Here is a 25,816-nt window from a genome sequence, read left to right as displayed (position 1 = left end):
ATCTCTCTAGTCCCCAACTCTTTGTCCTATTGAGACAGGGTTGCTTGAAGTCCAGACTGGCTGTGAACAACTGATCCTCCTGCCTCTATCTCCCAAGTGCTGGGATTATAGGGGTGCACTGCTGCACCTGGCCTTTAAGGTACGCATGATGGACAACAAAGGAGTGGTTCTCTAAAACATCCTGGCAGTTTCTCAGGAGCTTCTGGTCCGGGTCCTGGCTCCCAGCCCCACGCACTGTATCCAGCACACATCATCTTGCATTAACCCACTGGGGCTCACGACATGTCTGCTTCATACTGTCTCTGAATCAAAGTGCTGTCTCCCTCACTCCAGAAAACACTGTCACAGCCTATGTTCCAAGGAAATGTCATGCACACCCCGAGGCCACTGATGACACTGGTGGAGGTTGTTCAGAGGCCAAGTCCCTGTGTTAAGGTTTTTGTTCATTTGTTTTTGAGACACGGTCTCACTTGTACTATGTAGCCCAGCCAAGCCTCAAACTTGAGACAATCCTCCTGCCTGCACTTCCTGAGTGCTGGTTGGGTTAATAGGCATGTGTTATTATGCCAACTTTTTTTTTAAGGCAGGGTTTTATTATGTAGCATATAACCCTGACTGGTTATACAAGGTTTATACAAGGAAGCAAAACTATCACTTGGGAAGCAGTAGCAGACTCCAAGGACATAAATGAAGTCCCAGGACAGAGAGTAAATCATAAGAGGCATTCCAGATGAACCTGGTTCATAGAGCTCTATTTCTACCTCATGGGAGCTGGGATTAACGGTGTGTGGCATCACACCCAGGTTTTTTGTTTTTGTTTTGTTTTGCTTTGCTTAATGAACACTTTGGTGGCCCAATGCAACCTCCTTATTGACGTCCTGGCTTCTAGAAGAGTTTCCCAAAACTTCTACAGCTAATAGGTCTAAGACCACTCCAACACAGAGGAAGGCTCACCTATTGGCTGAGGTGGGACTCTCAGGGAGGACACCCTGATGGTACACTACAAAGAGGAGACTGACAAGCAAAGTGGCACTTGACACCATGATTGTCAGTCCTCTGTAAGTTGCTACCTCTTAGGATAAGGACTGGAGTCCATGACACGACAACACATGCTTTCCCAGCCTCTTTACCAATAGACTACAGGCACTCTTGACAAAACCTAAGCTTTTATTTTTTGGTAACATTTCAGCTAAAGATGGTGTCCTAGCATCCTTGAGCTTCTATTCCCCCTCAGCCCCCCCAGTCACAGACATGAGGGTTTATAAATAACAAACATTTATTCCTCTCGGTTTGGGAGGCTAGAAGGTAGAGGCTAGGGCACCAGTATGGTTGAGTTCCTGTGAGAGACCCCTTCCTGGTTCATAGACCCTCTCACTGGGTCCTCACTGGATAGAAGGGACAGGGAGGCCCCCAAAGTCTGATTTATAAGGGCAGTAAATGCACTCGGTCTCAAGACGGAATCATATCCAAAGGGCCCTCTTCAAAACACCCTGAAGGACTGGGTCCCCTTGTGAGCCTCCGCCTCAGGTCTAGGTCCCCAGCCCACCAGCTCGGGACTGCGGGCTCAGGTCATCGCGCATCAACCCACGTTCATCACGTTGGGTGTGAGATATCATTGCAGCAACACAGGGGAGACAGACATTGTCTATGGCAAATAGATGTGTTTGTTCTTGGTCTAACATCTCAAGGCTCCTGGGATCTTCTATAGAAGAAAACGATTCCTGCTCCTGTGAAGAAGGAGCTCGACACGAATCTACACTGAGAACACTACTGTCTTTCATGGGGAAGAGGGCTCATGGTCCATTGTGCAACTTGTAATAAGAACGGCCCAAACAACTCTGAGGTCAGAAGCTGTGAGCTCTCACTTCAGCTTGGGAGGGTTGTAAAGCTGTAAGCCATGAAGCCTGAATTGATTATCTTCACACACGAGTCCCCCAGCCTGGGAGGCTGGCTCTGCTTAAGAGTGAATCTCTCCATCCTTCCTGCGTCTCTACTCTGCTGATTCTATACGCTGGGATCGGCTGTCCCCAGCGGGTGCATCTAGGCAAGCTCCATCCCGTTTACTGCCTGGAGTGATGTGATGCTCCTGTCTTCAGCATCAGTCTCCCTTGGAGAGGTGCCACTGGCTGAGTGTGGGAAAGCAAAGAGCGGGAGGAGGTGGCTCAGTCATCTTCATCATCATCCTCATCTTCCGTGTCCTTGTTAGGGGCGCACCTCTGGAAACACTGCACCACAGTGGCCAGGAAGAAGCTGGAGATGATGGCAGCAATGGACACAGCCACCCCAGAGAAGATGATGATGAATAGGTCTGTGAGAGACAGGCTGAACTTACACTCGCTGAAACTAGCTTCGGATAGCTCCCTCAGGGCCACCCTCCGGTCCTCCATGGGCAGTGAACACTGGATGGCATCGAGGCCTGAGGAGAGATGGGTGGAATGAGAGAGGGTTAGGCTGCAGCCCATGACTACTCAGAAGTACCTCCAGGGAGGAGTTCTCACAACACTTGCTTTGGTAACCTAGCTTCACAGGTTCAAATCTAGGCTTGAGAGCCCAGGCTTCAGCTCTGGAGACTTCCTGTTACCTGTGGAGAGATTTATAAGGGGCACTTTTTCCAGGGAGAAAATGAAAGACACCATTTTGACAGGAAACTTAGCTAACCCTTGCTTACCTTTGGTGCCTTCAAGTATTCAGGAAAGTCTCTCTTGTTCTCTGTTTCTGTGTTTCCAAGCTGCAAAGAGCTCACCCCCAACCCTTTCCTAACATCATCTCAGAGTAAGAATGTTGTCTTCCAACCTTCTTAATGAGACCCCTTGTGGCCAGCAAAAAATATTCTCTCTCACTGCCCAGCACCCCCAAACCACCCTTGAGGTTCTTACTAGTGTGCCTCATCTCCTCCAGCTCAGAAACAAAGATGGAGAAAGAATATTGGAGCTTCTTGCCTCCTTCAAGGCTGGCCCATCCCTGGTACATCCACAGCTGCCCCACGCATGTATCCCTCCCAAGGGAACAGTTGCCTAGCAACTCTGACCTCTCCCGAAATCAATGCAGCTGCTTTATAGACCCAAGGATTTAGACAACCAGAGCTCTTTGGTTTATACGTGGCTTTGATTTTTCACATACAAATTTATTTTTTTGAGGCATGGTAGCCCTGGATAGCCCAAAACTCACTATGTAGACCAGGCTAGCTTCAAAACCACAGAGATCTGCCTGCCTCTGCTTCTCAAGTTCTGAGATTTAAGGCCTGTGTTCACCACACCTGGCTTCCTCATAATTGCACATTAAATGTATAAATTAATAGAACTGACTTTCTATTCGTATATATGCATGTAAGTGTATATTGATTCTGTTCATCCTACTGATTCTAGTCACAGTGTGTGTGTGTGTATGTGCGTGTCTCTGTAAGTGTATGTGTGCATGAGTGCCTGTATGTGTGTGTCTGCATGTGTGTCTATGTGCGTGTTTACATGTAGTGCCCTTGAAAGCCAGAGGCATTGGATCATCTAGAATTGCTTGACATAGGTTGCTGGAAACAAAATTCAGGTCCCATGAAAGAGTGAGTGGTATGTGCTTTTAATTGCTGGGGCATCTCTCCAGCCCCACTTAGTTCAATCTTTTCTTTTTCTTTCTTGTTTGTTTGTTTGTTTGTTAGAGGCAAGGTTTCTGTGTAACAGCCCTGACTGTCCTGGAGCTCACTTTATAGTCCAGACTGGCCTCAAACCCACAGAGGTCTGCCTGCCTCTCTCTCTCCCCCAAATACTGGAATTACAGGAATGAGCCACCATGCTCATCCTTTTTCCCCACTAAACTATTTATTCACTTTACATCCTGATCTCAGACCTCCTCCTCCTCCCCGCCCCCCCCTAAACAGTTCCTCTCTCCATCCTCTATTCCCTTATCCTCTAAAGGGAGAGGCCCCCACTGGATTCTAACCCTGGCACATCAAGTCCAGGCAATCCTTTCCCACTGGGGCCAGATAAGCAGCCTGGGAAGACTGCTTCAAGGAGAAGAGGATCCACGGGTAGGCAACAGAGTCAGGGATAGTCCCTGCTCCAGTTGTTGGGAACTGACATGAAGACCAAGCTGCACATCTGCTACATATGTGTGGGGTTGGGGAGGTAAGTTCAATCCATGTATGTTCTTTGGTTGATGATTCAGTCTCTGGGAGCACCCAAGAGTCCAGACTAGTTCACTCTATTGGTCTTCCTGTGGAACTCCTATCCCCTCCAGGTCCTTAGGTTCTTACACACAGCTACACACACACACACACACACACACACACTTGAATATTAAAAATTAGGCACACTTCTTTTGTCTTTTTGGTCTCGACAGGGTTTCTCTGTGTAGTCCTGGCTGTCCTGGAACTCACTCTGTAGACCAGGCTGGCCTCGAACTCAGAAATCCGCCTGCCTCTGCCTCCCAAGCGCTTGGGATTACAGGCAGGCGCCACCACTGCCTGGCCGACACTTTTTTTAAAAATCAAATACCAACATACTTATTCAGAGCACTTGAAAAGCCTTTGGGTGAAGGAGTTACAGAGACAAAAATTGGAGCTGTGACGAAAGGATGGACCATCTAGTGATTGCCATATGCAGGGATCCATCCCATAATCAGCTTCCAAACGCTGACACCATTGCATACACTAGCAAGATTTTGCTGAAGGGACCCAGATATAGCTGTCTCTTGTGAGACTATGCTGGGGCCTAGCAAACACAGAAGTGGATGCTCACAGTCAGCTATTGGATGGGTCACACGGCCCCCAATGGAGGAGCTAGAGAAATTACCCAAGGAGCTAAAGGGATCTGCAACCCTATAGGTGGTACAACAATATGAACTAACCAGTACCCCGAAGCTCTTGTCTCTAGCTGCATATGTATCAAAAGATGGCCTAGTTGGCCATCACTGCAAAGAGAGGCCCATTGGACTTGCAAACTTTATATGCCCCAGTACAGGGGAACGCCAGGGCCAAAAAGGGGGAGTGGGTGGGTAGAGGATTGGGGGGGTGGGTATGGGGGACCTTTGGGATAGCATTGAAAATGTAAACGAGGAAAATACCTAATAAAAAAATTAAAAAAAAAAAGAAAAGCCTTTGGGCATCAGGGAAGTTCTAAGATTTCCCTAGTGGGACTCCTAAATAGACATCTCTTTCTTCAGTGCTAAAATCAGTCAGTCTGCCTCTTCTTGATAGCTGTGCTAGCCTCTAGCCAAATGCCCTAAAAACAAGAAAGAAGAGTCCAGCCTGAGCATGAGCAGGGTTCTAACAGCCGCAGGTGACACGCAGCCCTCAAGCTCATAGCGGGTCTCAGCTCAGCTTTCAGAGTCCATAGCCATGCACACCCCTAGCATGCACCTTTAAACTCAGTCCCCTTCCCAGGCTGCAGCTCCCTGAGTCAATTCCGATTTCCACAATGCTCTTTGTGCCTCGAGATTAGCCTTGGCATTTTTACAAAGCGGCGTTTTTAGAAAATGTCATTTCACATTTCTCTGTGGCTGGAAGAAAAGGGCTTATTTGGGAAACCGCTGAGCAACCCACCAGGGTGGAGGCTGGACTTGCGCTCTCAGTTGTGATAAGACATCCTGAAGTACTGGCTCTCCTGCGCTCACAGAGGGCAGACAAACAAGAGGGACTGGACAAAGACAATCAGCAGGATTTACGGGGCCAGGCAGAAGAGGGCGGAGATCTGCCCTTGGAGCCATCGGCAGCAGTACCCGTGTGACTGGTGAAGAGCTTCCATGTTGGGGTCTGGCTTTAGGGTTTCCGTCTCTTCCTTAACAGTATTTTATCATAGACCAGGTTTCTCAATCTGGCACTGTTTTTGTTTGGATTTTATTGCTGTTGTTTGTTCAATAGTTTGATAGTTTTCTACATGTATATAACACGTATAGTCATTTACACACACATCTCATCCCCACCCCCAATGGCTGACCTCAAACAGACAGAGATCCACCTACCTTTGCCCCCCAAGTGCTGGGATTAAAGGCATTCGTCACCATCATCTGGCTGCCCATGCTTTATGTGTGGTCCACTGAGTTATTTAGAGTTGTGATTTACTTATTGACTGACTGGCTGATTGATTAATTGATTGGTTGATTGACTGACTGACTGACTTAAAGTTGGGGGGGGGGTGTATGCACACAAAAAAGACCAGACATGTCAGATCCCCTGGAACTGGAATTACAGGTAGTTATAAACTGTCTGATGTGGGTGTTGGGAATCAAACTCCAGTCCCCTGAAAGCAATACACTGTCCTCACCACTGAACTGTTTTTCCAGCCCCTGGGTTTTGTTTTTGAGGCAGAGTTTCATGTACCCCAGACTAGCCTTGAACTCATATGTAGCCAAGAATGGCCTTGCCACTCAAACTCACCTGCTTCCACCTCTGGAAGTGCTAGGATTATGGGCATACTCTACCATGCCTGGTTTATGTGTGCTGGGCATTGAACCTAGGGTTTCCTGCATACTAGACAAATGCTCTACCAACTGAGCTGCCTCCTAACCCCAAACATGACTGATGGCATGTTCGATGGGACTCTCGTCCTCGGCTTGTGCCATCCATGTGATTTAGGATATTAACATCCCATCCTCTTTACAGGAAATGCCAGCAGGACCCCAGCCAGTGGGGCAATTCAAAGTGTCCCCAGGAGCCAGGTGTGTTTGTATCCTCAGCACTTGAAAGGTGGAGACATGAGGGTCAAGGTTCAAGGCTAGTCTCAGTTGTAGTCTCAGCATATACTGAGGGTTATATGAAATTTTGTCTCAAGCAAACAAACCAAAGTATCTAATTAAGCAACCATTTGAATATAAAAGCATATGTTTTCTCCTAGAATTTTTTTAAATTTTATTTTATGTGTTTTGCCTATATTTGTGCATCATGTACATGCAATACCCACAGAGCCCATAAGAGGTCATGAAATCTCTTGGAACTGAAGCTATGGTGGTTGTAAGCTAGCATGTTGGTTCTGGGAACTAGACCTAGGTCCTCTGCAAGGGCAGGTAGTGCTCTTAACCACTAAACCATCTATCTCTCCAGCCCCATCTAGAATGGTCTCAATTGCTGTAACAAAACATTAAGCAAAACCAGCTTAGGAGACTGAGCTTCATTTAGCTTTCAGATTACAGTCCATCATCAGAGAAACCAGCACAGGAACTCAAGGCATGAGCATGAAGGCAAGATCTGAACCAGAGGCCATGGAGGAGTGCTGCTTACAGGCTTGCTCCCCATGACTTGCTCAGCCTGCTTTCACATGCAGCCTAGGACACCAGCCCAGGGGCGGTACTGCCCACAGTAGGCTGGGGTCTCCCACACCAAACATCAATTAAGAAAATGCCTCCAAAGACAAGCCCACAGGCCAATCTGGCGGAAGCATTTTCTGGAATGAGGTTTCTCTTTTCCTAGATAGCTCAAGCTTGTGTCAAGTTGACAGACATCTAACCAGGACTTATACCGATTAGACGTGCCACTCTTCCTTGAGTAGCCCACACATACTTGGGTATACTTTCTAGGACTCTTTGAGTAAATTGGTTCTCAGCTGTGTCTGTCTGTCCTTCTAAGAGCCCCCTTCTCTTCTAACTCTCACATCTAACTCTATATTAAACAATCCTTAATAAATTCAGCTTCATGCCGGGCGTGATAGCACACGCCTTTAATCCCAGCACTCAGCACTCGGGAGGCAGAGGCAGGTGGATTTCTGAGTTTGAGGCCAGCCTGGTCTACAAAGTGAGTTCCAGGACAGCCAGGGCTATACAGAGAAACCCTGTCTCAAAAAACCGAAAAAAGAAAGAAAGAAAGAAAGAAAGAAAGAAAGAAAGAAAGAAAGAAAGAAAGAAAGAAAGAAAGAAAGAAAGAAAGAAAGAAAGAAAGAAAGAAAGAAGAGAAAAGAAAAGAGAAAAGAAAAGAAAAGAAAAGAAAAGAAAAGAAAGAAAAAGAAAAATCAGCTTCATAAACTGGCCAGCCCTGAAATTCTTTTCTGTGTTGAAACAAAAATCCTGGTTTGGGGGCTGGAGAGATGGCTCAGCGGTTAAAGAGCACTGACTGCTCTTCCAGAGGTCATGAGTTCAATCCCCAGCAACCACATGGTGGTTCACAACTATCTGTAATGGGATCTGATGCCCTCTTCTGGTCTGTCTGAAGACAGTGACTCTGTGTTTGATTCAACACAGAAAAGAATTTCAGGGCTGGCCAGTTTATGAAGTAGGTGTAAAAGATAGGCTTTAGTGTGTGGTGTGTGTGTGTGTGTGTGTGTGTGTGTGTGTGTGTGTGTGTGTGTATGCAAGTACACATATTGTCATGGTTTGAATATGCTTGGCCCAGGGAGTGGCACTATTTGGAGGTGTGGCCTTATTGGAATAGTTGTGTGATTTTCGTGTGGACTTTAAGACCCTCATCCTAGCTGCCTGGAAGTCAGTCTTCCACTAGCAGCCTTCAGATGAGGATGTAGAACTCTCAGCTCCTCCTGCACCATGCCTGCCTGGATGCGGCCACGCTTCTGCCTTGATGATAATAACTGAACCTCTGAACCTGTAAGCCAGCCCCAATTAAATGTTGTCCTTACAAGAGTTGCCTTGGTCGCGGTGTCTGTTCACAGCAGTAAAACCCCAACTAAGACAGTGTGCTTTAGCGCAACTCCTTAAAACTGCTTGCCAGCTCAGGAGATAGCAAGCGTTAGGACCTGATTTCAATACCCAGAGTCCACTTTTAAAAAGCCATGCACCGGGCTGGTGAGATGGCTCAGTGGGTAAGAGCACCCGACTGCTCTTCCGAAGGTCTGGAGTTCAAATCCCAGCAACCACATGGTGGCTCACAACCATCTGTAACAAGATCTGACGCCCTCTTCTGGAGTGTTGGAAGACAGCTACAGTGTAGTTACATATAATAAGTAAATAAATCTTAAAAAAAAATGCACCGTGCTCTGTGATGGTAACCACAGCCCTACTTGGAGAGTGCCAGGCTGGTAAAAGACTCTGTCTCAGAAGGCAGGATGAATGGTGTGCTGGTAGGTTTCTGTCAACCTGATACAGTCTGGAGTCACCTAGAAGAAGGGAATTGTCATCTGAGGAACTGTCTCCGTCAGATTGACCTGAGGTGTGTCTGTGGAACATTTTCTTGATTGGTGATTGGTGGGGGTAGGGCCCAGCCCACTCTGGATGGTGCTACATCTGGGCAGGTGGTCCTGGCTTGTATAAGCAAGCAGGCTGAGCAAGCCATGGGGAGCAAACCAGCAAGCAGTGTCCTCGGAAATCTCTGCTTCAGTCCCTGCCTTGGCTTTCCCTGATGACAGACTCTATCTAATCTGTCAGCCAAAGAAATCCTTTCTTCCCCAAATTGGTTTTAGTCAGGATTTTACCACAGCAAGAGAAACGAAACTAGGACAGATGCCATCTATGAAGTGATAGCCAAGGTCATCCTTAGGCTTAAACACACACACGAATGCATACATGAGCACAAGCCTGCACACGTGAGCACACACAGCCACTCTTCCCTCAGCAACCAGGGAATGACCACAATGGGGTTAGCAGCTCTCTGTGCCAGCACAAACAACACTAAAGTTCAATAACTCAAAAGAAAGCAGAGCCCACTTAGTCCAGCAACCCTTCCTGCTGCCCCAAAACTACCTCCCCCTCCTGATTATTGTTTGTTTGAAGGTTTTAGGTTGCTTGTTTGTTTGTTTGTTTGTTTGTTTGTTTGTTTGTTTTTTGAGATAGAGTTTCACTAGGTAGCCAAAGTTGGCCTCCAACAGGCAGTCCTCCTGCCTCAACCTACATGGCCTGTGTCAACCACACCCAGTTTTCAGTGCCAAAGTTGGCACCCTGGGCTTCCTTCGTGCCGAGGGAGCACTCTTGCAGCTGAGCTGCAGCCCTGTCCTTTTCTGAGCCTGCTTCTTCAGCTCTGAGGATCAGCTGGCATCCTTCCGTTGATACCTTCCTGTCTACTCAGCCAGGGTTGGGTTCTCTGGCCTGTGCTCAGTGGCCCTGCGATGGATTGTGAAAAGTGGAAATCACAGATGAGTTCGTCCCTGTCCTCACAGTTCCTGCCCTGCAACCACACATTATCTATGGCTGCCCAGATTTCCTGCCAAACCCCCAGCTTGGAGGCTTCTGCATCCTGGAGGGCTATAGAAAAGGTGTCTGTGAAGATCACCTCGCCTTGGGGTGACGCCCCGGTGGGCAGCTTAAGTGTCCTTCTGGTTTCCACCCTGTAGTGGCCCTTCCTTCTATCCATTCGTCACACCAGCCAGCCCAATCTTCTGGCCCAGCTTCTCTCCTGGGATGGGTGCCTCACTCCCGTGAGTGGCTGGGGTCCTCCTCCCGTGCACACCCCCAGGATCCATCTCCTGAATGATGACTTCTTCCCACAGCTGACACCTGAGTGGCGAGGGTGACAAACTGCCATCCTAGAAATAGACAATGACACAGCAGATGGTAGATTGAGATTAATCTCTCAAGCCTGGCCCGGCCCCTCGCCAAGGAACAGGCTGGGCGCAGACCTCCCAGGGGGCCTTTCTCAGGCTCTGGCCTCAAGAGAGCTAGCTGCTCAATGCGATTGGCCACAAGCTCTCCTAAGCACTTCTGTTGTTAAAGATAGGCTTCTGCTCTCCTAATTCTGCTTACAAGGCAAATCCTGCGTACACACTGAGACAACAGCAATAAACGAACGGAAGGCAGGTGGAAAAACTTATAAATACAGTTTGCGCAATAGTTTAGACCTTTCTAGGTCCTCTCCTAAATGGACCTAGCAAATCTCCTTAGACAAATCTGTCTGGTAGAAATACCTCCGGCACCATGTTTGATAGCCCATGGAGAATATCTTTTCATTCACCAAATACCACTTTTATGGATTTGTCTCCTATGTTTCCCAGGCTGCTTTCAAGCTCCTAGGCTCAAGGCATCCTCCCACTTCAGACTCCTGAGTCTTGGTACTATAGAATAAAATACACTTTGGAAACTAGAAAGATGATGGAATGGTTAAATGAGCTTGCTGTGAAAGAATGACCACCAAAGTTGGAGTCTCCAGAATACACACACACACACACACACACACACACACACACACATATATAAAGGTAGACGAGGTTGTTAATGTACCTGTAATCCCAGCACCAATTTTTTAGGCAGACATGGCCACATGCGTACCTGTAAGCACAGTGCTGTGGGTGGCAGAGTCAGGTGACCGGCTGGGACTTCCTGGCTTCCAGCCTAGCCCTAGGTTCTGTGAGGGACCCTGCCTAAAGGCAATAGGTAAACCATGACATCAGGTGTACTCTGACCTCCAGATGTACTTTTTCCGCAATGGCTCATGCAACGTGGGTATATAACACACATGCATATATACCACATGAGGACACATGCAAAAATACACATTTAATGGCTGCAAGGTACTTTATGGTAGAGAGGTCATGATCTTCTCACTCGTTTCCCAGATGTTTCCAGGATTGTTTTCTCTCCTATTAGAGTTTTTATTGCATTTTATTTTTATATCTTGGGTCAAGGGCGTGTGCCACAGTACATTTGCAGAGGTCAGAAGACAGCAGGCAGGAACCAATTCCCTTCTACCACATAGGTCCCAGAGATCAAAACCAGGTCATCGGGATTGGCAGCAATTGTCCTGAACGGCTGAGCCATCTCTCCAGCTCGGGCTAGTCGCCTACTTATCGTCATCAACCTGACAGGCCATAGAGAAGAATGTCGCCGATAGATTTTTTTATTTCTCTGGTCACCGGTTGAGCTGCATTCTCTATTGTATAATCGGGGGCCAAAACCTGTGACATGGCTGTGGTCAGTCTTCCAGAAGTGTCAGAGGCCTTAGTGACAAGGTAGGCTTGAGGAAGGAGTGTGGTAAAGCCAATCCAACTGACTCACCTCAGAGCTCCAGCTCCAGCTCTCAGGAGCTCCTCCCACATCTTGGAGGAAGGCAGCTACAGCCTGTTCTCTCACAAAGCCATCCTACAAGCCTGCTTCTTCCTCTTGCCTCCTGCTGGGTGAAAGGGGGTGCACCAGTAAAAGCCCTTCCTTGCATTTCTCTGAAAAACATTCAAGTCCCCAAAAAGCTGGAAAATAGCACTTTGAGGCCTTTCACGCACACCGCCAGGCTTTCAGCTTTCAGGCTTTGTCTGTTCTCACACAGCACACAGTAGAAAGTTAGATGTGTGAGAGGACACTCCTTCCCCAGCTCCCCCTCATAACAGAGATAAGAGGTGAAGGGGAGTCAGACAACTTGCCTAAGGTCACTGTGACTGCTAATCTTGAGCGCAGGCTCTGCAACTGAAGAATTATCACCATCGGATTGTGTAGGAGCATTTTCTTGGTGGCTAATTAACATAAAAAAATAAAAAATAAAAAACAGATCCAGCCCAGGGGTTTGAGAGCTAGCTCAGAGATTAAGGGCACTGTTTGCTCTTCCAGAGGTCCTCAGTTCAATTCCCAGCAACCACATAGTGGCTCATAACCGTCTATAATGAGATCTGGTGCCCCCTTCTGGCCTACAGGCATGAAAGACCCATCCCACTACGCGTGATACTGTCCCTACGCAGGTGGGCCTGAGAGCAAGCTAGTAAGTAGCTTTCCTTCATGGTTTTTGTGTTGCGTCCTACCCTGCTTGAGTTCCTACTCTGACTTCCTTCAACGATGGTCTGCAACCTATAAGATGAGTTTCTCCTCTTACTTCCCTTTGCCTTTGACCTGTAAGATGAAATAAACTCTTTCCCCCCAGGTTGGCTTCATGATGTTTATCACAGCAATAGAAAACTAACTAAGACAATCACCTAGACTCTGGCCTGGACCCCCAAGTCTTCTGACACCCTGTTTGGTGTTTTTCCAGATACCTATTCTTCATCACTCTGAACATCTGGAGAGGGTGTGTGTGCTGTGGCCTCAGCTGGAACTATCCTGTGCCAGAGAGGAACACTGCATCAGAAGGTATGCCCGTAGCGCCATGAGGCTTGCTGCTGCTCTCGGGTGCCAAGGAGCGTGGGCTCTAATTTCTTATAGTGCTAACCTTTGTCTTCTACTGCCACTTTCATTAAATATCCACCATCACACAGGGGAAAATTCCCAATTATCCTCCCTGTCTCGGCTGGCAGACACTCCGTCTGATTAAATAATAAGCTGATTTCATGGAGAGAAGGATGTATGCACGGTGTCGGGTCAAGGGCTCATCCTGGCACCACACAGCCAAAGCTCATATACCTCTCAAATTGAAATTGTCCCCATTAAATGTCCACTCCCTGGCCCCTGGCAACCCCCACATCTTCCTTCCTTTTCTGTGAATTTCATCACTCTGGTCCTCCTTAGATGTGGAGCCAACTGTATAGTAGTTGGCTTAGTTCCGGTTACTATTGCAGTGATGAAACACCATGACCAAAGCTACTTGGGGAGGAATGGATTATACTGCCGCATCACTGTTTATCATTGAAGGAAGTCAGGACAGGAACTCAAGCAAGGCAGGAACCTAGAAGCAGGAGCTGATGCAGAGGCCATGAAGGAGTGCTGCTTACCGGCTTGCTTCTCATGGCTTCCCCAGCCTGCTTTCATACAGAACCCAGGACCCCCAGCACAGGGGTAGCCACAATGGCTTGGGTCCTTCCCCATTAGTCATTAATTTAAAAAATGCCTACAGCCTGATCTTATGGAAGTATTTCCTCAACTGAGGTTCACTCCTTTCAGATGGCTCTACCTTGTATCAAACTGAAATAAAACTAGCCAACACAGAATTTATCATTTTGTGTCTAATTTATTTCTTGTTTGTTTGTTTGGGTGTTTTGAGACAGGGTAGCTCTGGCTGCCCTGGAACTCACTATGTTCCAGGCTGGCCTTGATCTCAGAGATATGCCCACCTGTGTGATATATCCTCCTGAATTCTGGGATTAAAGCCATATACCACAATGCCCTAGATATATGGGTTGTTTGTTTGTTTGTTTGTTGAGACAGGTTTTCTCTGCATTGTCCTAACTATCCTGGAACTCACTTTGTAGACAAGACTGGACTCTAACTCAGAGATCTGCCTGCCTCTGCCTCTTGAATGCTGGGAGTAAAGGTCTTTATCACTATACCCAGATAAACATTTTTTTTTTAACATAGAACTTTTGGTTTTTTGTTTTGTTTTGTTGCTTTTTTTCAAGACAGGGATTCTCTGTGTAGCCTTGGCTGTCCTGGAACTCACTTTGTAGACCAGGCTGGCTTCGAACTCAGAAATCTGCCTGCCTCTGCCTCCCAAGTGCTGGGATTAAAGGCGTGCGCCACCACTGCCTGGCTTGACATAGAACTTTAGTAGTAAAAGGAATCTTGTTGTTTTGTTGTGGTGGTGGTGGTTGCCTTTTTTAAAGATGTGTGTGAGTTTTTGCCTACATGTATGCAAGTGCATGCAGCATGTGCAATGCATTTCAGGATCAGAAGAAGGCATCAGGTGCACTGGAACTGGAATTACGTATGGTTGTGCGCCACCATGTTCGTACTGGGAACTGAACCCAGGTCCTCTGCAAGAGTAGCCAATGCTCTCAGCTGCTGAGCCAACTCCCCATCCTCTGGACTTTGTTTGTTTGTCTGTTGTTTGGCTTTGTTTTGTTTTTGTTTTTGTTGCTTGCTTTCATTGGATTGTTTGTCTTTGACTTTTATTGTGGCCAAGTAACATGTATCTACTTCCCAAAGGTCCAATAACTGAAGCTTGTTACTCTTATAATCAGGAAAACAAAACTGCTTTTATTTTATTTTTAGAAAAAAAAATAGAGAGTCACCTTGGAGTTGTCTAAGAGAAAGTAACCACGTGACTTCAGGCAGGCTTTAGCTTTTTTTTTTTTTTCCCTCCAATCCAGATGACAGTAATCCCCATTCATTTGCCTGAGGCAAGCCTGCTGACATCAAAAAATTGAGGCAGTCTCCGGGGCTCAGGATGGCCTCCCCCACCGGCCCTGAGTTAGTATGGTTAAGTGATATGTATGACACAGGGCCTGGATAAGCACCCTGTCTGCCACGGCACTCTATCATGGAAGGACTCTGCCCACAGAGGTGACCACTCGGGCTTCCAGCCCCCAAGTGCCAGGACACTCCCTACAGATCTGTTGTGTCATCTCTAGGATGGAGGCAGAGACAAGGCACTTATGCTTAGCTCAGCCACATCCACCCTCCTCCCAGCCCCGAAGCCTACATCTTCAAGTGTCAAGGTCATAGGACAACAGAGTCAAGCACCTCCTCTCTGGTACTGAGGGCTGAGACTCTGGAGGACACCAAGACCATGGCTGGAAAGGGAAGACACAAGAAGAGGCCTGGCCTAACCAGCATCCCTGATGAGACATTGATTCTCTCAGGCCTGGTGTAGGCTGTACCTGTTCCACGCACCTCCAAAGCTGGGCATACAGTCTTGCTCTCAATCCCTGTGAGCCTCTTTCACTATGGCTCCAGGACAAGGCTAGGAGCCATTGATGAAGAAGCCTTCTGTGATGATGACATCTCAAGCTGCTGATCACATGTCCACACGGTGCATGCACATTGTTATGAAGATATTTGCATAGTGTTATACAAAGAGGCAGAGACAAATGGATCTCTGTGAGTTCAAGGCCAGCCTGGTTTACATAGCAAGTTACATAGCAAGTTCCAGGCTAGTCAGAGTTACACGGTGAATCTTGTCTTAAAAGAAAAGAGATAAAAAGAAAAGAAAGGAAAAGAAAATATATGAATAGAAACTTTTTTTTTTAAGCCACAATTTTTTACTTGAGAATAGCTTTCCGGGTCTCACACTTATACTCTCTTGATTTCAGAAGAATCTTAGGCCTAGAGACTGTCAGCAATTTAGGTAATATCACTGTGCCTGATAGTTTTATGTCAACTTGACACAAGCTAAAATCATCTGAGAGGAGGTATCCTCGATTCAGAAAATGCCTCTATAAGAACAGGCTGTAGGTATGCCTATAGGGCATTTTCTTAATTCATGATTGATGTGGGTGGTACCATTCCTGGGCTACTGGTCCTGGGTTCTATAAGAAAGCAGGCTGAGCAAGCCATGAGGATCAAGCCAGTTAGCAGCACCCTTCTATGACCTCTGTATCAGTTCCTGCCTCTAGGTTCCTTCTCTGACTTCCTTAGATGATGAAGTTTAAGCCAAATAAACCCTTTCCTCCCCACTTTGCTTTTGGTCATGGTGTTTCATTACGGCAATAGTAACATAAGTAAGACACTCACCCAGCTGCAAGGTGCAGAGCCAGAGAGCCAAGGCTTCCCCACAAGCAGCTGTCAAGCTTCTGTGTACAGAAAAGCCCCAGATGGAGCTCATACAATAAATAGAGTTCATAGACTACTTCCCTGGTGCTCACTCAAGAGGTCTGGGGACCTAGAGATCAACATGAGGCTCCTGGGTGGCTCTCAGATGCTGCTGCCCACCTCCCAGGCTGACGGGAAGGACACCATGACAGAGGGAAGTCCTAAGGAGCACAGCATCTGTGACAAAAGTGTCATTACAAGATGCTTCCTGGTCTCCTCCTGACATTCCTCCACCTCTCTCTACCCTGGCCCACTACCTGGGTGATTTCCAGAGTCTATCTGGCTTCCAGGTCCAGAGTACTTTCCGATTAAAGAGATATTAGCTCTGTGCCCTGGCCACCCACTGTCCCTCACTACCTAAGAGCCTGGAATCGCATGGTGAACCACCAGAGTAGGTACAGAACCTGGGACTGGGAGGAGGAAACAGCCTGATGTCACCCAGGAACTGAGGACTGAAGGGGAAAAGATGCTGTTCCTTCTCATACCCTTCAGAAGAATGGGACCTGGGGTGATAGATACATCCCAGAGTGCAAGGTTACCTAAGCTATTCACTAACTATTCAGTCCTATGCCAGCGCTCTGTCTGGAACTGTTTTTGTTTCTTGGGGAAGTTGTCGGGGAGGGAGGGTGTCCACCAAGCACAGAAGCTAAGTAAAAGTGACAGATGTGACCAAGTGTTCCATAACTATAGACAGCAGGGTTGGGCTGCCACAGAGCTGGGCATGAAAGTGAATGCTGGTGACCCTAGAACTTGGGAGGCTCGGGAAGGAGAATAATGAGTTCCAGGCCAACCTAGGCTGCACAGCAAAACCCTATCACAGAAGCAAACAAAATAACCATGGGCTGACAAGATGCCTTAGTGGATAAAGGCACTTGCCACCAAGCTTGATAACCTGAGTTCTATGCCCATAGCCCACATAATGGAAGGAGAGAACAGCTTCTGAAAAGACTATGGCATTTATATGGACACCTATGCATCAAGGTATACATTAAAACACACATATAGGGCTGGAGATGGCTCAGCGGTTAAGAGCACTCACTGCTCTTCCAGAGGTCCAGAGTTCAATTCCCAGCAACCACATGGTGGCTCACAACCATCTGTAATGGGATCTAATGCCCTCTTCTGGTGTGTCTGAAGACGGCAACAAAATGCTCATATAAATAAATTAAATCTTTAAACACACACACACACATATAGGATGCCCAATTGGGCCTGCATTTCAAATTAAAAAGACAAATAACATTTCATGGAAATACTAAATATGTATTAAATAAGTACTGCATGTTTGATCTTCACAGCTTTAGGAATAGCATACTTATATTAAAACGGGACATCTCATTTATCTGAAATTCAACACTAATTGGGCACCCTAGGATTTTTTCTCGACTGGTTGGCTGGCTTCTTTTGCTTTTCTGCTAACTGGCCACTGGAGGTACTGGCTTTCCTAGCCCTCCCTCCTGCAGGGTAATTTCTTGGCAGGCCTCAGCCTAGCCTTCCCCTTCCCTCTCCTTTCTAGGGTACTAGCTTTGAGGCTGAATACCCCCCATCCCTGTGTTGGGGGCTCACCTGGCAGACAACACATTTTTGCTACTGGCTGAGGCAGTCAAGGTCACAGGGAGATAGCTCTGCTCTGGCTGATGGAGGAGAGTGCAAAGGTGCAGACAGCAAGCAGGAGGGAGCTGTCCTCTACTCAGGCCTGGCTGCTCCCTCCCCAGGAAGAGGCAGGGATTGTGCTTAGAGAGCCTGGAGCTTGTATCCCAGAGCAGCCTGATTTTCATGGGCAGCAAGTGGGTGGTCCACATAGCTACGGAGTTGGAAGCCAGAAGATCCATCCAGCCTGGCTCCACCCAGCCTTGCTTAGCAGTGAGTGTGGCTTCTCTGCACACATGCCTTCAATGCAGGGGGGCGGTGGGGAGGGGCAGTCTTAAAATCACTTAAAGTCCCGAAGCCCCTGCTGTTTCCTCCCAGCCTCCCAGGAAGCCCACCTATTGGGTACTGTACCATCTTCATTGTGAGTGAGTTACAGAAAGGCCATGCAAGACTGGGGATGTCACACAGTGGTAGAGCATGTGGCAAACACACAAACAAGCAAGCATACTTCAGTGGCCAAGCTGGGCCTTCAAGATTTTTGACCTTGACCTTCATGAAAGACAGACTGAGGGCGGGGGGGGGGGGGTTGATGTAGGGAATCGTTGTAATGGATACCAAGAAGGAATAAACCTTAGTGTTCTACAGCACCTGCCTATATTCAATTATTTAACTAATCATTCATTCACTTAATTAATATACCAGTGGCTGTGGTTTATATTATTTACTTATCAATTGTGTGTTTATGTGTGGTGCATATGTATAGCCAGACGCACATAGACATCTGTGAGTGTGCATGTGGACGGAGGTCAGAGGTCACCTGTCTTCCTCAGTTGCTCTCTGCCTAATCTTTCAAGTAACCTTTAAATTTTCTTTTGTTCTTATTTTTAGTTATGTGTATAGGGGCCTGCTGTGGGGATGCTATGTGCACCACAGGAATGTAGTAGACAGGGAGGCAAGAAGAGGTCTTTGGAGCCCCTGGAGGAGGAGTTGAGTCCTGGGGGCTGGGAACTGAACTCTGACCTTCTGCAAGACCAGTAAGTTCTCTTAACCACTGAGCCAGCTCTCTAGTCCCCTGCACCATCTCTTTTGAGAAAGGGTCTCTCACTGAGCCTGGAGGTCCCTAAAACAGCTAGATTGGGTGGCCAGTGAGCTCCTGGGATTCATTTGACTCCACCCAGACCACACTAGCACCGAGATTGCAGACACACACCATCATGCCTGGTTTTTACGAGGATGCTTGGGGCTTGGTCCTCATGCTTGTGTGGCAAGCAGACTCTTTATAAACTGAGCCATCTCTAGTCCCCATATCAACATACATATAATTTATTAAGGCCAGGAAGAGCCTCAGAGAGGCCAGAACAAGGAAATAATCAATGGTTAATAGGATACAAAGTGTAAATTCCTCTTATTTAATGTGTAGCTACACATCATATATATATATAATTATCAGGTTATGTGCCCCGTTAATGTGCACAATTACCATGTACCAATTAAAGCTTGAAGAACTGTCAAGTGTGATGCAGGAGGGGGTGGGGATTAATGCCCCCAGAGCATCCAGTGCATCCTGGGCTTCATCTTGCCTTTCATCAGAGAGATTGCTTTTAACCCTCCCAGCAGGTGGTAGGACAAGGTCCACATTTTTAATTCAGAAGCGGGGAAACTGAGGTTTGGAGATGTCAGAGGCTTATCCAGAATTATAAGCCTGAGTCCAGATCAGAACTGGAGTCTTACATTCAGTTCTCCGCCAGAGCCAGTCCCTTCACCCTCCCTGCTTCTGGTTCACTTTGGGGACATTCTCCTGGCTACACTTTGTAAGCAACTGGATCAAGACTGGAGCTGCCTTTGGCTCTGTGCCCCAGGAAGTACCTTCCAGCTGTCACCTTCCTTTCCCAGCTGGATGAAACCAGTCTTCCTCTCAGCCTTGCCCTATTATCAAGACCCTTTCACTGTCTCTATTCACTGTCTCGCCATCCTCCCTAGTCTCCTATGTCCACCTGCTGTCCATTTTCTCCCATGGATGATGGTCGCTGGGAGAGTAATAACTCCCCTTGCTCTGGGGTTAGACCTCCATGACTGTGTTTTGATCTTGAAAACACATAAAAAAGGAAAACTTCAAAAACCTTAAATGCCCAGGACTTTAAAGCAAAATGCAAACCCAGGACTTCCAACTCTGACCTAAGGCTCTGTGGAGGCGTTAGAGGTCAACCCAAGTACTCAAGAGACAAGGAGCCAAGGTACAGAAGCATTAAGGGCCCAGTTACCTAAAACAGCACTGAAAACAGAACCCAAGCTCCTGCCCTCAACTGGAAAACTGGATACACAGTCAGGTAAGTGAGAAGCAGTCCACTAAGACAGGGGCAATAAAGACAAGGTGACCTGCTCTCCAGTGAGGGCTTTCATAAGACATTTCTGTCACTCAGAATCTCCTGGCAGATCTGGGGAGGCAGGCAGGAGAGCAAGGGCATCTTCAAACCTGGGAGGTTCTGCACCTTGCAAACCAAATCTTTTAGGAACTGTTACATAGTAGAGCCATTAGGGAAAGAGCCCACTCCGGAATGACAGCAGGGCTCAGGGTGTGCGCCTGTGACCCCGCAGAACTAACAGGTGGACACAGGAATTCCATACACAGAGGAACAGTGTTGCTCAGCTCTCGATGGCAGGAATAACGAAAAGTTATTAGCTATGCCACCTTTTATAATGTGTGCTATACTGGACTGCAACCAATTTCACCAAAGCTTTAAGGGCTTTTTCTGAGAGGTCAATTTAGGCCAGTGCTCACAGTCTCACGAGTAGACATGTGGGCTCCACGGAAGGTAAGGACTTCACCTGCCTTCAGTCCTAGCACGCACCCCATGAGTGTTAGCGTTCTCAGTTTTGCCTTTACTTCCTTGGTACTGCGTTCCCAGTGCCCTTGTGTTCCCATCAGCCAATTGGGTATGTGTATGGGTCATCAGGAGGGGCAACAGGAAAACAGGGGAGGTGCCCACCCGGAAGGTTTCAATCCCACATTTCCACACTAGGCTGGCTGCCTTTGTCCTCACCGGCAATTTTTCTCACCAAGGGTGGACCAAAAAGTCAAAGAGAGATGGGAACAGAGGGACCCGGTTGGAATCTGTGGCAGCTAGATCCCGTTCAGAACTGGCCAGCTCCTCTCACCTCTGGGGTCTGGAAATGGTATAGTGTCCCACACAACGAGGGGTTTCCTACTAGGAGGGACCAGTACATTGCTCACACCCACCTGTCCTGGGACCTAAAAGCTCCCAGAGAGGATGTGGACCATGATGATGGAGAAAAGGTGGGTAATAAGTGAAGAAAGAGAAACTTGAGAGAGTTCCGGGTGTGTTCTTTTAACACTCGTTGCCAACACATCTCAGACTTTCAGACAGCTGGTCTTATGGAGTTACACCACAGGGGTCCTCGTTCAGGGGACTTTCTGGTGAGCCCCAAAACGAGGCCTCACACATCCTGACCGTGCTGGATTCCTCCAGCGTTCCCTACCAGACCCAGCCTTGGCTTCCAGCCACCCTCTGGCTCACCTTTGGGCAATTTGGATGTGTTCTCCTGAATCCAGGAGAAGAGGTGAGCGAAGTCACAGTCACACAGCCAGGGGTTCCCGTCCAGGCGCACAGTGCGCAGTGCCGGCAGCGCATCCAAAGCCGCCACGTTGAGGCTGCGCAGGTTGTTGTCGTTGAGTTCCAGCACCTGCAAGGACTCCAGGCTCTCGAAGGCAGCCTCATGTACACCGGCCAGATGGTTGTTGGCCAGGCTCAGCTTGACCAGCCTCCCCGCCGAGCGGAAGGCGCCGGCCCCCAGCTGGGTGAGGTTGTTGTAGCTCAGGTCCAGAAAGGCCAGCTTGCCCGAGCCGCTGAACGTGCCCTCCTCCAGCGAGCGCAGCGAGTTGTTCCTGAAATCCAGATACACCAGATCTCCATGGAAGATGAAGAAGTCCTCGGGGATCTGCTGGATGCGGTTGCCGGCCACTAGCAGCTTGCGCACGTCCAGGGGGAAGGGATCGGGCACGCTGGGCAGCCCGCGATCGCGACAGTCCACGGTATGGGGGTCGGTGCAAGCACAGCCCGCGGGGCACGCGCGTCCCGGCCCGAGCAGCACCAAGAGGCTACCGAGCCCCAGCGCCGCAGCAGCGCCCGTGGGGTGGCGGGGGGCAACGCAGAGACTCATGGCCCGGGGGACTCCGGAGGACTCAGCTCGCAGCAAGGAGGACGCAGCGGGGCCCTGGCTCCGGGGCGCCGAGAGCCCCAGGGCAGCGGCGCAGGGCGGGGAGGCTGCGCCGGGGCGCGCGGGGGCGATGAGAGTGCGGCGGGGACAGAGCGACCCGGGGTGTCCGGGAGGCGGGGAGGGAGGAGGAAGATGAGAGGTGCTGGGCGCAGAATTTACCCGCACAGGAAACTGACCCTCTGGAACATTCAAAAGCACAGGTGGAGATCGTGGAGGGAGCCCAGAGCGACCCCACTCGGGCGGGGAAGTGGGACCTGTCGCACAGACCTGGCCAGCGGTGCTCAAGACTAAGTTCAGTGACGGATCCCTGGAGCGATTTCCATGGGGCGTGTCTGGGGCATGCGCCCAGAGCGCCACCCTCATCTCTGCCAAAGGGTCCCAGGTCACTCTAACTCGAAGTCCTGAACAAAGCCCGCAGGCTGTCAAGTCCCCGCCTGGGGCTGCGAAGTTGAGCTTTGGCTAGGCTCCAGGATGGTTGGGCTTCCCCTTCGACCCCCTCCTCCCACCTGCTTTTGCCCCACCTCCTGCAGGAGGAGGGTGTGAGCTAGGCGGGTGGCTGCCAAGGTCCCGCTGTGACTGGAAGGATAGCCAGGGCCAGTCAGCGTTTTCCATGCTGGTCCTGAGCTTGGAGATAGAACTGATTATCCTCCCAACACGAATCTTCTGTAGCTCTGAGCAAGGCCAAAGCAAGAGGTACTGGGGCAGTTTGGTGACCTGCAACCAGAGCCTCCAAGCGCCCCCTGAACTCCTGTGGAACCATCTGTGAAAAGGCAAGGGTGGGGACATCTCACCGCTCCCTTTGAGGACTGAAGAAGGCCAGAAGCTGTGTTTAGGAGTTACCAACCCTTCTTTCCCCATCAACCCTTCATTTTGATGGCCCAGGAAAGTGATCTGGTCAGAGAGATGCCAACGCTTAGAGCCCAGCTCCTCAGAGGTGAGGTTGGTCTTAGACAGTGATAGAATTCCTTCCCTGCCATTCCTCAAACCAACCCCGTATTCTACTCCTCTGCCGGGCTTTGAATGTTTGCTTTTTGGAAAAGCCCCTACACTGCTACAGGCAAATCGCCCTGCAGGTGGCTATTTTAATCCTAACACCCTGGAACCGAGAAGCTCAGCCCCTGGCCCAAAATAACCCACGGAACAGCTGTCAGTTACTGGCCCCCATTGACCCTGCCCCATCCCCTGGCACTGCTGGGGATTGGTGGAGCCAGCTATTCCGAAGCCTCAGAGCTAAGTCTGGGTATTTTTTTTCCCAGTTTGGAAGGGAGTTGGATGACCTCTTTTTCCAGTTTGGAAGCCAGTTGGTGCCTCTGAGCCAGGGATCAGGCAGTTGAGCCTTTGGGACAGAGCCAAAGGCCCAAGAACTTGCATGAGTTCCAGGAGGGGCTGGGTGTTGGGCCCCCTCAATCGCTCTTCCCTTGCACACACCCTGGCCACCAAGCTAGACCTACAGCCCCTGTCTTGTGTTCCGATTCTCACCAGGTCAACAGAATGTCTTGCAATTCCCAGTTTCCGGGGCTCTGCCTTTTGAAGAGGCAGTATAGGGTAAGAAAGGACTAGGGTGGGTGAAAGTACCTTAGCTACATTGATGTTGTTAAGGATGCAAGAAGGCAGCCAGAAAGAGCATGTGCCACCACTCTAAACTCTGCAAAAGCATCCTGAAAAGAATATTCTTGCTCTCTTTCAGCCTCAGGTTCTGTTCTGGGCTGGCAGAGCTGTAGGTTTAAATGTGTTCAGGTGTCTTCCTGTCAAGGGGTCTGGCTAGCTGCAGTCCTACACTGAGAGTCAGAGCCCCAATCCTTTCCCTGAGGTCTGGACCCGGTCCTACCACTGACTACAGAACCATAGGACAGGTTCCTCCATCTTTTTGAAGATATCCCAGACCTTGTCTGTTAAAATTTAGCCTGATGAGAGGTGGGCTTTTATCTAGGAAGAGGACACCCAGAGTAAACAGGGCGTTCACTCACAAGTGACGTTGATCAACAACAACAGTCACTTTCTATCTAGTATATGCACTGTATTTAGCCAATGATAATTCACAAAACAGGGCCATGCCTGATAGCAAAGTCACACAAGGGGCTTCTGAAAACAAAACACCTGAGAAATGCCTCTCCTTGGCTGTCACTCCCTTGTCCTGAAATTAAGAGGAAATGTTTCCTCTGCCCTTGCACAGACAGCGTGAGGGCATGAGGGAAATTATTTGTGTGGAAACGTGACTTGGAAAATGTTGTAGAAGCCATGCATGGCTTCTTCAGAGTGGCCGCAAATCTCCCTGTCAGATGCTCCTTGCTTCTTGCTTTGAGTGTCTCCCAAAGTCCCTTGGATCCTAATCTGACTTGTGTTCTTTTATTAATTAATATCAACAGGGCAAGGCTGAGGCTCAGGAGAGTCAGGAAGCACCCCCATGCTATAGGACTCCAGTTCCTTGGGAAAATAAGCATTGCCATCTCTGATATTTCTTCCTCTGGAGAGAAACACAGAGCCATGACCTGAGCAAGGTCATCCATGAGTCAGGGATAAGAGCTAGAAACAGAAGGCCGGGGTTATGTGTCCCCACCTTGCCACTCACCCACTTTCCCTGGACCCACGTGGGACAAACCTCTTAGAGAGAGGACAAAATGCAGGTAAAGAGGCCTGGAGAAACTTCCAGAGAGTGTCTGTCAGGATCGTTCCTGGGCTTACTCTTGGAGACTAATAAACATTCCAAGATTCCTACTCAAGAGACTCTAAATGGGATATAAACTACTAAAGGTGTTCAGGTGGATGTTTTTTAAAACAAAACAAAACAACAACAACAAAAAAACTAACGTTCAGGTCTCTGATGCTCAGTGGATAAAGGTGGTTTCTATCAAGCCAGATGAACTGAGTTCGATCCCTGGGACCTAAATGGTGGAAGGAAAGAGGACAACCCCTACAAGTTGTCCTCCGATCTACACAGGTACAATGTGGTCCCTGTGTGCTACACATATACCTGTACACATACACACTGCCACACCATATACAGGAATGTAATTCAATATCTAAAAATGTCTTGTTGTTTGCATTAAAATTTTTACCTTGGAGCTAGAGAGATGGCTCAGCGGTTAAGAGCACTCACTGCTCTTCCAAAGGTCCTGAGTTCAATTCCCAGCAACCACATGGTGACTCACAACCATCTGTAATAGGATCCAATGCTCTCTTCTGGTGTATCTGAAGGCAACAACAGTGTACTCACATACATAAAATAAACTTTTTTTTAATTTTTTTTTTACTTCATATGTATACATGGCTCACCTGCAAGTATGTCTGTATACTGTTTGTGTGCCTACTGCCCAAGGAGGTCAGAAGAGGACTCGGATCCCTGGGAACTGAAGTTACAGATGGTTGTGAACCATCACGTGGGGGTTGAAAATCAAATCTAGCTCCTCCAGAAGAGCAGCCAGTGCTCCTAACTGCTGAGCCATGACTCCAGCTCTCCAAATAAATATATTTTTAAAAAATAATAATATAAGGGGGCTGGAGAGATGGCTCAGCGGTTAAGAGCACTCACTGCTCTTCCAGAGGTCCTGAGTTCAATTCCCAGCAACCACATGGTGGCTCACAACCATCTGTAATGGGATCTGATGCCCTCTTCTGGTATATCTAAGAGAGTGACAGTGTACTCACATACATAATAAATAAATACATATTTTTAAAACAAATTAATATAAGGTCTTATTCTGCCCTGCCCTTCCTCCCCTCCACCACCCCTTGATCCTCAAACCTCCCT

General features: G+C 48.4%; 1 protein-coding gene across 3 annotated transcripts; it reads right to left on the bottom strand.

Moving 5' to 3' along the window:
• Positions 1–1,147: 1,147 nt before the first annotated feature.
• Lrrc38 (leucine rich repeat containing 38) lies at positions 1,148–25,104 on the bottom strand. 3 transcript variants are annotated; one of them, XR_390747.4, is made up of 3 exons: positions 21,369–25,099; positions 11,854–11,968; positions 1,148–2,416 (listed from the first exon to the last, which is right to left on the bottom strand). XR_390747.4 is itself a non-coding variant. In NM_001162983.1 (2 exons), exons 1-2 carry the CDS (start codon positions 22,009–22,011, stop codon positions 2,163–2,165), a joined length of 897 nt encoding a protein of 298 aa, NP_001156455.1. In that variant the 5' UTR covers positions 22,012–22,430; the 3' UTR covers positions 1,152–2,162. The 3 variants fall into 3 exon arrangements, 2 of the variants coding, with proteins under 2 accessions (NP_001156455.1, XP_006538918.1); NM_001162983.1 differs by lacking the exon at positions 11,854–11,968 and having other exon boundaries at positions 1,152–2,416; positions 21,369–22,430; XM_006538855.4 differs by lacking the exons at positions 1,148–2,416; positions 11,854–11,968 and adding an exon at positions 11,978–12,302 and having other exon boundaries at positions 21,369–25,104.
• Between the last annotated feature and the right edge of the window lie 712 nt (positions 25,105–25,816).

Source organism: Mus musculus, chromosome 4, assembly GCF_000001635.26.
Source record: "Mus musculus strain C57BL/6J chromosome 4, GRCm38.p6 C57BL/6J".
In the NCBI taxonomy this organism is placed as follows: domain Eukaryota; kingdom Metazoa; phylum Chordata; class Mammalia; order Rodentia; family Muridae; genus Mus; species Mus musculus.
This window is presented reverse-complemented; position numbering and strand designations above follow the sequence as displayed.